The sequence below is a fragment of the Micromys minutus genome (assembly GCF_963924665.1).
Source record: "Micromys minutus genome assembly, chromosome: 2".
NCBI lineage: Eukaryota > Metazoa > Chordata > Mammalia > Rodentia > Muridae > Micromys > Micromys minutus.
The window spans coordinates 54,185,247-54,198,853 of record NC_137971.1 but is presented as its reverse complement, the minus strand read 5'-3'; the positions used below and the strand labels follow the sequence as shown (position 1 = coordinate 54,198,853).

Here is a 13,607-nt window from a genome sequence, read left to right as displayed (position 1 = left end):
TACTCTTTCACCTTTAAAAGTAAAATTGCATGTATACCAAAGACTATTTTAAAAGAAATGTAAGCCTTATCATTAATAAATGTTTGGTTTGTTTTTCTATTTATATACTTATAAAGTACTGAGAAAAATGTCTTTGGTCCAAAGGGACTATGGAGTGGCAAAAATTCAAAAAGCCTGACTGTAAGCCACCAAGTTTTGACTTTGTTTTCAGACACAGGAAACAAACATGGGGCTTTCAAAAGTCTGCAGTAGTAGGACTAAATATGACTTGGTAAGTAAAGTTTGCCTAATGGAGAAAGCTATGGGTTCAATCCCCAGCACCACTGAAATAGGTATACTGGTTCAAGTCTGTAATCTACTCTGGATTAGTGATCAATGGGGGAAGGGCCAGCCCATTGCGGTGACACTGGTACTATGTGGAGCAAGCCAGTAAGAAGCACTCTTCCATGGCCTCTTCATTGCTTCTGCCTCTGGGTTCCACCTCAGTCTAAGTTCCTTCAAATGGACTATGATTTAAGATATATAAACTAAATAAACCCTTTCTTCCCTTCGTTGCTTTTGGTCATGGTGTTTCATCACAACAAAAATCACCCTAAGACATTCTTCTATATTGTACTGGTTTTGGAGACATGAATGGGTCACTGAGAACAGCTGAGGCTTATTACAATGTAAAGTGTTAAGAGACCCTGATAACATCGGTACTATGGGCCATCCACCAAGGATAGTGGACAGTTATTAAGTCTCTGAAGCTGTCTTAAGCCTATCAAACATGCTGTGCATGCTACAGAGAGCAGAGCAGGAGAAACAGGGATAACCATGAGTGATTCCCAGAAGCCAGACACTGAACTATTTCCATGGCTGGATTTGAGTTTGCTGTGTTCTGCTCATAACTATAACCTGGGTCTTTCCTTCTAAGATAAGGAAACAAAAAACAAAACTTATTTTGGGTTTTTCAGGAGCTCTAAAAGTTGGACTTTTTATATTGTGACACTCATATTAACATGAGCTCTTGGGGGACAAAGAAAGATCAAATTGACAAGGAGAAGATTTGTAGTGGCTGATCACAGTTGTCACCAGGGAAGAGGGAACTAAACCTTAACTGAAGAACTGCTCCTGTCAGTTCTTATGGGCATACTTCCCTGCATTTTCTTGATTTTTTACCTGCAATAGCCCAAACCACTGCAGGACATAGCATCCCTAGGCTAATGGTTCTAGGCTTTAGAAAAAAGTTAGCTGAAGATGACTCTGGAAGCAACTCAGTAAGCAGCATTTTCCTGTAGTTTCTGCTTCAAGCTCCAGCCTTGGCTTCTCTCAATGACAAGACTATACCTGTAAAATGAAACAAACTCTTTCTTCCTCACATTGTTTGGGCATGGCTCTTGTTACAGCAATAGAATTCAAGCTAGAATACAAAGACCATGACTTGGTGACATGTCTAAGAAAACTGCCTGAGTCAAATATTCTGAAATTTCCATGGTTTTAGGATTGATGTCTACTTCCATTATACATTTCTAGTAAGTTTTTCTATGATCTATGAGTCAAAACTTTTTGGTATAATAAGGTCAAATACACTGCCCCATAAGCACTTACTGAAACTTTACTCTTTCCATGTGCACAGCCTCCACATCCTTACAGAACCCCGTGTGTGATCACATCTTTGTTCCAGGGATCTGGGCACCTACTGTGTTTCCATTGTCCAGTTTGCCTTGGCTTTGGGGTTTCCACAAAGTTTGGAATTCGTTTGAGATCTATCATAAGTTTTGTGTAGATATTGATGGTATCGGCCTCCATCTACAGGTCAGTTTGGGGAACACTGACAATACTGAAGCATTTACACTGATTAAGGTCAATAAACCTTACATTTTGTTAAAATTTATACATAAATAATTCCTTTTCTATAAAGGATACATTTAATTTCAAATTCCAATTGCTCATTGTGCGAAAATTTAAATGCAATTCAATTTTGAGTATTGTACTGGTTTTGTATCCTGTGTCCTGGACTCTTACTATACTTGATTATTAGTTAAAACAGGTTTTTTTTGCATTACTACAACAACAGTAAGAACAATAACAACAATGACTCTCTACATAACTGTGGCTGGCTATACCCAGTACTTGGCATATTGTTTAAGATTTGCTCAAATACAATCCTGTGTAATCTATGGCCAGGCAACTTTGAATTATTTCCTATACAGATGCCATTTTCTTTTTTTCCTTTACTATACTGGCTTAATCCTTGTGAAAAGTTTGCTGGTATAAAAGAAAGAATTTAAAGACAGATAGAAATGTTTGTTTATATGATTTCTGAGACACAAATGAGCCTCCTAGTCATATTATACTTTTAGTATACATTATTTGATTGTTACATATTTTGCTTTAGGGGCATGTGCAAGTATGTGCATGGAGAACAGAGGATGTCTTGTGTCTTTATCACTCTTTACATTTCCTTGAGACAGGGTCTCTCTCACTGAACTTGGAGCTATGCTGTGAACCAGCAAGAAGCCCAAGTGTGCCTCTGTCTCTGTCCACCCTAAAACTGGGGACAAAGGACACTCACTAAGTCATCTCAAGGTCTAATTGATATATTTGGTCTATTTTTTTAAAGGAGTTTTCATCTAGCTCTTGTGTACTCTTGTTAATATCTTATTCTCATCTACTTCAGGTAGTTTCAAGATAATGCTAGCTTTTTAACAAGGCTTTGCGATGTATTCCTTCATTCTGTTTATTGATATATCTTTACTTAGAATGCATCTGCTGCACCTAACTCTATAGGGAGGAAATGCTCTTTGCTGAGGGGTTTAACTTGTCTATACAACAGAGCTATCTAATTCTTAAGTAATCCTCAGCAGGGTTTTCCATTTAGGAAACTTAAATATGTTTTATTTCTTCACCTCTTGAATATGTTTAGTGAGTTCTCTGTGGCATTCCTATGTTCTTTCAATGTCCATAAAACACATTCCTTCCTCAGGGAGGAAGATACCAATAGGAACTCAACCACAACTCCCCTGTGGTGTGAGGTACACACTGTGCATGTGTGGAAGTTAGAGGACAACTGTAGGAGACATCAATGTGAAGTATGCACTAAATAAACCCTATATTTATGCTCCTCCCCAATTTGCTTTTTGGTCATAGTGTTTTGTTATAGCAAGAAACCCTAGCTAAGACAAGTTGATACCAGGAGTGGGGAATTGCTGATACCAGACCTGGTCATGTTTCCAGATGATTGTGGAAAGAGTTGGGAACTTGGAGCTAGAAAAGCTATTGAACTTTGAGAGCTCAGTGACATGTTCTGTAGGAGCTTATTAGAAGATAATAATGTTAAAAACAATGCAAAAAATGGAGGCCTGGCTTGTGAAAGCTTCAAAGGGAAGTTTAAAGACTTTTATCAAAGCTCTTTGCTATTATAAATTAAGAGTCTATCATTCTAGCTAGCCGGGTCTGAAGAATCAGCTGTGATTAACAAAAGTGAAACCTGTGTGTTTCTGGAACAACTGATGCTGGTTAGTTAGAGCTAAGAAATTAGCAATGATTGAAAAAGAGACCAGTATCACTGAGGTGAAATCTTTTGTTTCTTGAGAACCACACACACAAGCTGTTTCTAGGGTAGCCAAGGTTCTACCTCATGCTGGCAGCTGGTCTTTGTAATGTGTAAGAGTTACCCAGGTGATACTGGTTTTGAAGGCATGAAAAGGTCATGGACTTTGAAAGGCCAGGAGAGGCCACTGGTGAAGGTGCAGCCTTGGTGGCAGTTGACGACCCAGGATGGAAGGGGTTTTTAGCTTGAGAAATTGAGGTTTGGCACCACGAAGAGACTATTGGTTAAAGTGCAACCCAGTTATAGCAAGGGACCCCAGCAGCTTTGGGGATGCCAGTGCTATGGGATGACCACCGAGCACAGTAGCAGCAGAGTGGAGCCAGCTGGAACCTAGAATGCAAGCTGTGTGTGCTGCAGAGGGCGGAGTCAGAGAAGTGACCCAAGCCCTTTGGAGGAGTCCAAAGACTGTGAGTGAATAACAGGTAATTCAACATTTACTTATTTATGTTGTTGGAGTTTGGTTTTGCTTGGTTCGGATTGTGACTGTGCCCTGATTCTTCCCTCTTGAAGATGATGTTTAATTTTGATTTTTATCGGAGCCCACAGCTGAAAGTCCTTGAACTTTTAAAAAAGACCTTAGGTTTTTAGAGATGGAATATCTTAAGAGACTGATTTGTTGTTGTTGTCGTTTTGTTTTTCAAAACAGGGTTTCTCTGTAACCAAGATCTCCTCCTGCCTCTGCCTCCCAAGCACTGGAATTAAACAAGTGTGCCACCAAGGCCGGGAAGAGCCCAAAATTTGAATTTGTAAAGACCGTGGGACCTTTAAAACTATCTTACATTTTTAATGTAAGACCTCAGGATGATAAGAAAGGGTAGATGTGGCTTAATAGTGATGCATTTGTATGTCAAGTGGATAAGGGGCCATTTGTGTTGGCTACTCTTACATCAACTTGACACACAAACTTGAATTATCTGAAAGGAAAAATCCTTAAGAAAAATCCTCCATGAGACCCAGCTATAACGAATTTTGTCAATTAGTAATGATGGGGGGAGGGCTCATCCAACTGTGGGTGGTTCCATTCCTGAGCAGTGGTCCTGGGTTCTATAAGAAAGCAGGCTGAACAAGTCAGGAGAATGAACCCTTTCCTGCCCAACCTGTTTTTGTTGCAATAGAAACCCTAACTCAGTTACCTCCCTCCCTCATACCTTTCTCCCTTGATTACTTTCTCGGGGCCTCCTTTGTGGGACTTTCAGTTGCTGTCAGTTGACTGGACTAGCCCTTTTTAAGGGAGCTTTGGATCCTTTTATTGGAAAACAGCATCAGAAACAAAGATTTGGGCACTCAGATTTATTCCTGCTGCCCTGTCAGTTATTGCTGGGTTCTCAGCGAGCAGGCAATGTTATGTTTAACTATTCCCACTCCATCATTGGTCATTTCTGGTTTCCTGTGTGGATTCTCTCAAATGTTGGTGTCTATGGTAAGTGCTGAGGGCTCATCATTTCTGTTTTCATCTCTTGCATCTTCATACAGTCTCCCATCCTTTTACTGAGGTTCTCTTTACATACTGCCCACTTTTCCAAAGTTTTAAGATGATGACTATATTTATATAAATTCCCTTTTTCTGACAGTGGCAACATCTACTACTCCATAAATATTTCACAGATCAGTTTCTACTCCCATACAAGATGGAATTATCTACCAAGAAATACAAGGAAAAGAGCCCCAACAAAAGGACAGACTTATTGTATAAGCCTCACAGTTAATATACAAAACTTGCAGCATGACATTAAGCCATAGAGGGTAGAAGGCCCTGGGGCATGAGGTCATGTTGCTGCTTCTGGTAAAGAAGGAGAAAGGCAAATTACAGATTCCCCAAAGGCCTTCTATTATCACTGAGACTAAGCACGGCAGTGGCAGAGGTCAGGCATTTGGGAAGCGGGACTGGTGAGGCTGCCTTCACTATCACCACAGAAACCTACATTTCATCCCTGCAAGAAAAAAGAAAAGCCTTGCCAGCGAGGGATGCCACCCATCACTCTTATTTCACTTGCCTCACTAGATGGATCTAGTAACAACAGGCAAAACAACATAATCTCTACAATATTTCTACAATACTTACCCTGGATACTTTTACACTGTAAAAGACAACATATAAAACCTAGTGGCTCACTGAAAAACATACCATATTCATGATTATGAGACACAAAATTTTCCTTAAGGCCCCAGGCCTCCTGTTCATCCAGCCACTGAAGTGTAATACACTCATAGTGAGACCCATAAAACAACAGAAATTAGTCTCAAGAAGGGAATCTGGAGATAGATGACATTGCAGTCAGTGCTTGACTGTGAGAGGTATCAGCCCCTGTCAATTGAGATATCCCTCCTCCAACTTCATAAGCACACTGCCAGACAATTGTCTGCGCCACTGTCCATGTTTGGGATTTGCTCACCTCCAATCCACTAACAATAGCAAATACAAAGTGCTGTCAGTAACTTGATCACACCATGGTGCTCATATAAATGAAATTATTATCTCTACAACAGTAAAATTCAGTAGCACCTGATCCTCAAAGGCATGCTCACCTGGCAAGAATTTAACTCAGCTTTTAAGACATCTAAAAGTAAAACAAGATGGGTCATTTGGTGAGATAAAAGGAAAGCTTACGTTGGCCGTCGAGTCTCAAGTAAAGTCAACAAAATCTGAATTGCACTGACTATGGCCGATTCATTCTTCTCCTTGTGAAAAATATTTGACAGAAGCTGTTCAATAATTTCTTGCCTGGGGAAAAAAAACAACAGTCAAGCACTGACTGCAATGTCATTTAACAATAATAAGTAAAAAGATCCAACCCAATCCCTAAGAGCATCCATCCACACAAGGCCAAGTCTGCTTTCTACTTGAAATGTCACTACTACAGCAACTCTTCTTAGGTAAGAAGTTTATCTCCTCTAATGGGATAAGGAGTGGCCCTGTTTGCTTTTGTCAACCAAGCTGATAAGCAACAAATATTTCAAGGTTAGGTGTGATGTCCTCAAAGCAGAGTAGTGGCCATGGTGACTGTCTGACAATGATGTACACTAAAGACTTACAATTTACCACTTTCATAAAAGGAAAATCTTTCCAAATGACAAATTAGAACCCACACGTTTTTCCACACAGGTATGGCTGCTGTTTGATTACCAAAGATCCAAAACAAATCATAAAGACCATTATCCACTGACTTTTACTCTGTAATTCTCAAGTGTTAAAGTCAGTATCACCTTCCTAATGCTGGAACCCTATAATACAGTTCCTCATGTTGTGGTGACCCTGAACCATAAAATTATGTTCACTGCTACTTCATAACTGTAATGTCATGGTTATGAATCATAATGTGAATATCTGATATCTGATATCTGATCCTGATAAAAGGGTCATTTGACTCCCAAAGGGGTTTTGACCCACAGGTCAAAAACTACTGGATTAGAGATTTGGAGCTGTGGTTCTGGCAACTATATTTTTCTGTGGTGGGCTTCCAGCTGAACAGCACTGATACTTGTCCCTATCATGCTCAGAAATTGCAGGGCACTCACCACAGCAAAGTCATGCTTTCAAAACCACTGACATCTACTCAGTTAGGCAATGGCAAACAAACCCTAACCATTTCATGGCTATATTAACCTGGAATGCTGTCATATCAGGAGCATTCTTATGGACAAAATCATGTAATAACCAATGAAAACTTATGATTTAACAACACAGTACTGGTGTCACAGCCAGAGTCATATCCAAACACCACTATCCATCATCACCCAAAACTACAGGATGGAACTTGCCACAAGATATGGGATGCCTTTCAGCCTCTAGATTAAAAGGTGCTTTCTGACATGGTCCCATTCCCCTTTTAAAAAAGGGGTGATGCCAACCAAGTATCAGGAAAAGTCACCATGTGTAAAGCCATCTAGTTTACTCATCCACATCTCTGGAACAATGGCTCCTCATCACTCGGAGTTTTGTTTTTTGTAGGGTGGTCACAGAAAGACTCACATCTATAAAACTGACTGACTCAAAACAACAAAAATTCTGAGTTCATTACTAGATATAATTGAGATACACAGTACGGCCCAAACATTTTCAGAGATACTAGCTAGAATGCATTTAATTTAGGTCCAAACGTCGTCCTAAATTCCATGTCCATCAACTCAAGATTTCTTTCAGCCACTCAAACCCACCCTTCCACACTTTTCATCCACGACACACATGTACATGGGTCATTCAACACTCAAATATGGGTAATTTTTTTATGTCTCACCAAAAGACTGACACTCTGATATGACTATTATATAGTAACTAAACTACTTGGTCATTAAATATAGACAACATGGTGGTTTGAATAAAAATAGGCCCATAGTCTCACAGAAAGTGGCACTGTTTGAAAGGATTAGGAGTTGTGACCTTGTTGGAGAATGTATGTCACTGGGGGGGTTGGTTTTGGGGTTTCAGAAGCACAAGCCAGGCCCAGACACTCACTTCCTGCTATCTATGGGTCTACATGTAGAACTCTCTGCCTGAATGCCGCCATGTTCCTTATTTATCATTAAGAGAATAAAGTATGAAACTGTAAGCAAGCCCCAATTAAATATTTTCTTTCCTAAGAACTGCCATGGTCATAGTGTCTCTTCCCAGCAATAGAGCACTGGCAACATATTTTAATATACTGTTATTGAATATATTAATCAAATATGTGAACTGGGGAGTATATTTCATAGGTTTTCTAAGCTCATGGCAGCCTTTTGTTTATTTTTTAATTGGATATTTTCTTTATTTACATTTCAAGTGTTATCCCCTTTCCCAGTTTCCCCTATAAAATCCCCCATCCCATCCCCCCTCACCCTGCCTCTATGAGGGTGCTCCCTCGCCCACCCTCATGGCAGCCTTTGATTATTGTATTTTCTCAATCCATAAATAAATAAAAGAACTGGCAGCACGTAACTGTCAAAGAATAAAAGATATTGGCGAGAAGCATTCATCTCCCTCTGCTTCCTGACTGTAGGCAACATAACCAACTAACTACCTCATGCTATATTCACCACGCCAGAATGGACTGTACTTTCAAACTGAGAGCCAAATTAAATCCTTCGTTCCTTAAGGGGGGAATGAAGGGAGGGAAGGGGAGGGAGGGGGGAGAAAGAGAGAATGAAAGAGAATATCCACTCTACATTGACTTTTAGAGGATACCTCAGGCCACTGACTCACCTGGCCCATGTATCTGAAAAAATTCACTCATTTATCAATATAAATCATGACTATATGCTTATCTTGATTTCAGAAGAACTAAAGTCAGAGCTTGAAAGTTAGATGCAAGCATATACATGGGCTCCGGTGGCCCTGCAGAACTCAGAGATCACTGTTGACCAGGTAGGTGGGATGACTCTGTACCAACCACTTATTAAATGTGGCCACCACTGAAAGTTAGAATATAGCTTACTGACTTTCACATATTCTAACTATAAATGCCAGATTTCAAGACTCCATACTTTAAAAATATTAAAATTATGTTGTTTTGATGTATTTCTATTGGACAGTAGCTTTGTAAACCATTATGAAATTGTTGAAACTCAAAAGTTTTTTTTTTTTTTGGTTTTGTTTATCAGAGATAAGGTCTTACTATATAGCTGAGGTTGTCCCAGATCTCAAAGACTGGCTGCCTGTACCTCCAGAGTACTGTGTTTAAGGCATGTGCTACTATGCCCATCCAAACACTCAGAATTTTACAGTTTATCTAGTGTAAGTATCTGGATGTGGAAGGTATTACATGTTTGAAAGTAGTACATATAAAAAACAAGACATAACATCAAAAACTATGGGGATACCACTGTGAATGAGTCTTTTTCTCCTTTATGGCAAGATGCACCCTCCCCTTACTAACAGACACTTTGGCAAAAGCTTCTTTACATTGGAGGACTATGAAGGAACACCATGAGAGTCAAGCCAAGAGCAGTAGAGTGAAGGTCTCCTCACCCATGTAATGTGCACTCTTTTTCAGTTACTCCTCCCACAGAGAGCCTTCTTTTCTATAACACTACTTTAACAGTGTAGACATAAGTCAACAACATACCTACGTTACCAACCAACATTCTTTCTGATAATGTGAGAATCCTGGAAATCAAAACAGCAGCCCAACCCCAAAGGACCTTCCCCTTAACACAAGCTAAAACAAGGTACATGCTCAAACAGCCTGAGTAAGCTACAAAGACACAGTGGCCCTAGAAAAAGAAACCAATGACATAGATGGGTCAAATGCATGCACACAGAAGACTCTATATTTTAAAAAAAGAAGTCCTCCAAGTCATAATATGACTGTTTTATGTCAGGATGGCTCTGTAAATCTCAGCTTTGCAGGCATTGAGAAGTTGAAGTCCACGATACATGCCACTGGATCCCATTCTTGTTCTTCAGTCTCTACTGGGTCACAAACAGTGGAAGAAGAAAAGCAGGCTTTCCTGCTTTGCGTAGGGTTTTTTTTATGACACTATGCCCTCAAAGGAGCGTGTCACTTACCAGTCACTTATAAGGTAACACATCAAACAGCATCAATGAGGAAAGTAAGAACCAAGTAGTAAACATACTTTTCTAGAGTGGCGAGCAGGGGATCTGGTTCTGTACTGTTCTGAACTTGTAACATCTGGTCTCTGCTCAGGCGAACAATTTCACAAAGTGATTGTGAGGCATTTGAATGCCGCTAAAGGAAAAAGGTACAATTTTAGCTATGGAACTTATTAGAAGTTAACTTTATAGTAAAAGGTAAAGGGAGAAATTGCTTGAGGGGTAACACAAGTTAAAACTGCCTATAAGCGTAAATGAACAAGTGAAACCCCAAAGGAAAAGATAGAAACATTTGACTGCCAGGCTGATGAGCTTCTCTTCCACAACTACACAGTGTACATTATCATTTGTGAGCAAAGGCCTGGCATGGACTATGTCTTTGACTAAATACTTGAAAAAAGAAAAGCTATCCCCCACAAACACCTTTATTAGCACAGATGAATACACACACTAGCTCAAAAATTAAAACAAACAAAGGAAAACTAACACATCTCTGGAAGATAGAAGGTGGTGTGTCTATCTACCTTTCTGGGATGCCTCAGCATTCATGTCCTGTGGGAAATGTTAACATTTCTGAACATCACGTTCTGGAGAGATGATATATAGTGGGAATCCACACTTACAGACTAGAATCAGAATAACTAGAATAACCTAACACTTTTAAAAAATGAAAATTAGCACACCCTGTGTGGGGTGTTGTTTTTGAGACAAGATCTCAAAATGTATTATAGGTTGGCCTCCGACTTCTGCAACTCTCCTGCTTTAACCTTCCACTTGCTGCAATTACTGGCAGGGGTCACCATGCTAATCATGACTGGTCTTTTCAAAAAGTATGCTGTAGGCTGAGAGACTGCTCAGTGGTTAAGAACTCTGGCACTTCTCTCAAGAACCCAGGTCAATTCCCAGCACCTTCATGATGGCTCACAACCATCGGTAACTCTAGCTCCAGGGGACTGGACACCCTCTTCAGGCCTCCATGATGACCAGTCATACATATAGTGCACATACATTCAGGTAAAACACCTACACTAATATTAAAAATAAACCTAAAAGCATTACTTTTTAAAAAGTGTCAAGTCAAGCATACTAGAGCAGAAAACCAGAAGGCAGTAACCAAGAATGGATTCTTATAAAACTAAACATGGGCTTAACAAGTGAGCAGCATTGGGGCTGTCTTCCCAGAGAAATGAAACATAGGCAAAGCACCTATATACCAAAGATTAAGCTAAAACTTTATAGAGCTGAGGCTCTCCTTTATAGTTTCTGATGGACTCTACAGACAAGTGGAAAGCTATGTAAGAAATCAAGGTCTGGGGCTGAAGAGATGGCTCAGTGGTTAAGAGCACTGCCTGCTCTTCCAAAGGTCCTGAGTTCAAATCCCAGCAATCACATGGTGGCTCACAACCATCTGTAATGAGATCTGATGCCCTCTTCTGGTGTGTCTGAAGACAGCTACATTGTACTTATATAAATAAATCTTTAAAAAAAGAAGAAGAAGAAGAAGAAGAAGAAAGAAAGAAATCAAGGTCTGTTTAAGAATACAGTAAAGAACAAACCTACTTATGGAAAGCAACCCCCACAAAGAGGTCAACTCTGGCTACGTCATTGTTCTCTATTGCCAGCACGGGCCAGGCCCCTAGAACATGAGAACTGAGAGCTCCTGGAACCACTGAGCTCCTACCCAGAGGGGAAGAAATTAGTACCCAATAAGCCCAAAAGTTCTTGCACCAGAATTCTCCCTTAGCACCTAGCATATATCCCCGGAGTGTGTGAAGAATATTAACTCTGACAACAATAGCAGCTACCTCAGGGGAGAATGTACTTCACAATCCCAAGACAGGATAGTGGAGAAATAAAAAATATATCTTAGATCAGCTCTAGCCATAAAAAAAAAAAAAAAAAAAAAAGTTCTAAGATTCATTTTTACTTTGTACGTTCATATGTACGTAGGAACATGCCATGTATGTGCTTGGTACTTAAAAACCTGGAAGAGAGAATTAGATCCCTTTGAACAAGTTAGGGACGGTTACACCTTTTTAAGTGGGTGTGGGGAATTGAAGTCAGGTCTTCTGAAAGAGCAATAAGTGCTCTTGGCCACTATGTCATTGCTAAAAACCCATAAAAACTTTTAAAGCAGACTATTTAAATGGAGAGTAAATCCACCTCTACAGAAAACCACCTTTGGATAAAAATGTCCTCTGGATAAAAGCTTGTTTTCCTCTGCCCTGCTCATCCATACTGCTTACCTTACAATCTAACCAACCAGCAGTCCAGAATCATAAAAGGAGGACCTAAGGCCTCAAACACACTGAATCACCCTAAACTCCTACATGGAAATGCAGTTGAATCTATTATTGACAGTTATGCCTGTACATAATGGTTGACTTTGGATAATCTCATAGACCTTTGTGTGATTCATGAGAAATGATGCTACAGACCTCAGAAATACACATCCTGACCCATCAAGTCAGGGTTCAATGTGGAAGCTTCAGACCCACTGCCGCATCTGTGTCTGATTTCCAGCACCAGGGAAGGAGGTGAGCAGATGAGACAAAATACACTGTCACAATGTCTGTCTCTAGCCTCCACACCCAGGCTGAAACAGATTGAGTCTCAAGGTCAGGGGTAAGACTATGAAATCACTGTTAGGATCAGTGGTGACCCAGACCCTGTGATGCCTACTAAGTTTTAGTCAGACTTCTCAAGATATAGATGTAGCCCCATCATCTACAAAAAAAGCAGATATAAAAGAAAAATCGGTGTGAATAGAGATTTATCACAAAGCAGGTTTAGCATGACCCATACTGGGAAGGAGATGGTGCTCTCCTGCTCCTCACAACTCAAGAAAGGCAGGTTTTCACTATTCTACAAAACCCCTCTGAATCCCTTTACATATATACACATGTATGTTCTATGGCGAATGAATAGTTTTTATATAAAAAAAATAAGTTATATAAGAGAACTTACATCTTCTTCTTGCGATGGGTGAACTATTTCCACAAGCCTCTGGATAATTCTCTCCTCATTTAGCCACTGCAAAACACATTGTAGAAGTGATCATAGCAACAAGTGGCTCCTGCTCAAGCCCCAGTGAAGATTAACATACTGGAAATAGCCATCACATTTTAAGTAGAATTTACAGGTTTCTCTGGTCTTTGAACACTACAGAAAATTAAAAAGTTCCCCAAGGAAAATGCAGTGAATATATCATTTCAAGAATGACCACATTCACCAACATCTCCACGTCCCAATAGCCACACACTCAGACAACACTCAATGATGGTGACTACTGGATATTCAACATTTACATGGCTATGATTTCAATACTGAGAGCAAGTACATACTATCTCTAGGAGAGTGTCAGCTCTGATATTCAGATCAACTAAGAACAACACTTAGAACCAAGTCTCTGGGTTAGGAGAACCCAAGACAAAAAGGAGCTTTTAAGTTAGGAGGAAGTAATGCACAACTTTAATCCCAGCA

The 13,607-nt window shown here is 39.9% G+C and overlaps 1 protein-coding gene across 6 annotated transcripts in view; it reads right to left on the bottom strand.

Annotated features, from left to right (window-relative positions):
• The window catches only part of PPP6R3 (protein phosphatase 6 regulatory subunit 3), a 105,110-nt gene that overhangs the window by 41,924 nt on the left and 49,579 nt on the right, over nucleotides 1–13,607 (bottom strand). For all 6 annotated transcript variants that reach the window (XM_080912382.1, XM_080912385.1, XM_080912386.1 and 3 more), the window contains 3 exons: nucleotides 13,092–13,157; nucleotides 10,148–10,260; nucleotides 6,204–6,317 (listed from right to left, as the gene is read on the bottom strand). In XM_080912382.1, the coding sequence (XP_080768508.1) occupies nucleotides 6,204–6,317; nucleotides 10,148–10,260; nucleotides 13,092–13,157 (293 nt within the window). The remainder of the gene's footprint in view (nucleotides 1–6,203; nucleotides 6,318–10,147; nucleotides 10,261–13,091; nucleotides 13,158–13,607) is intronic.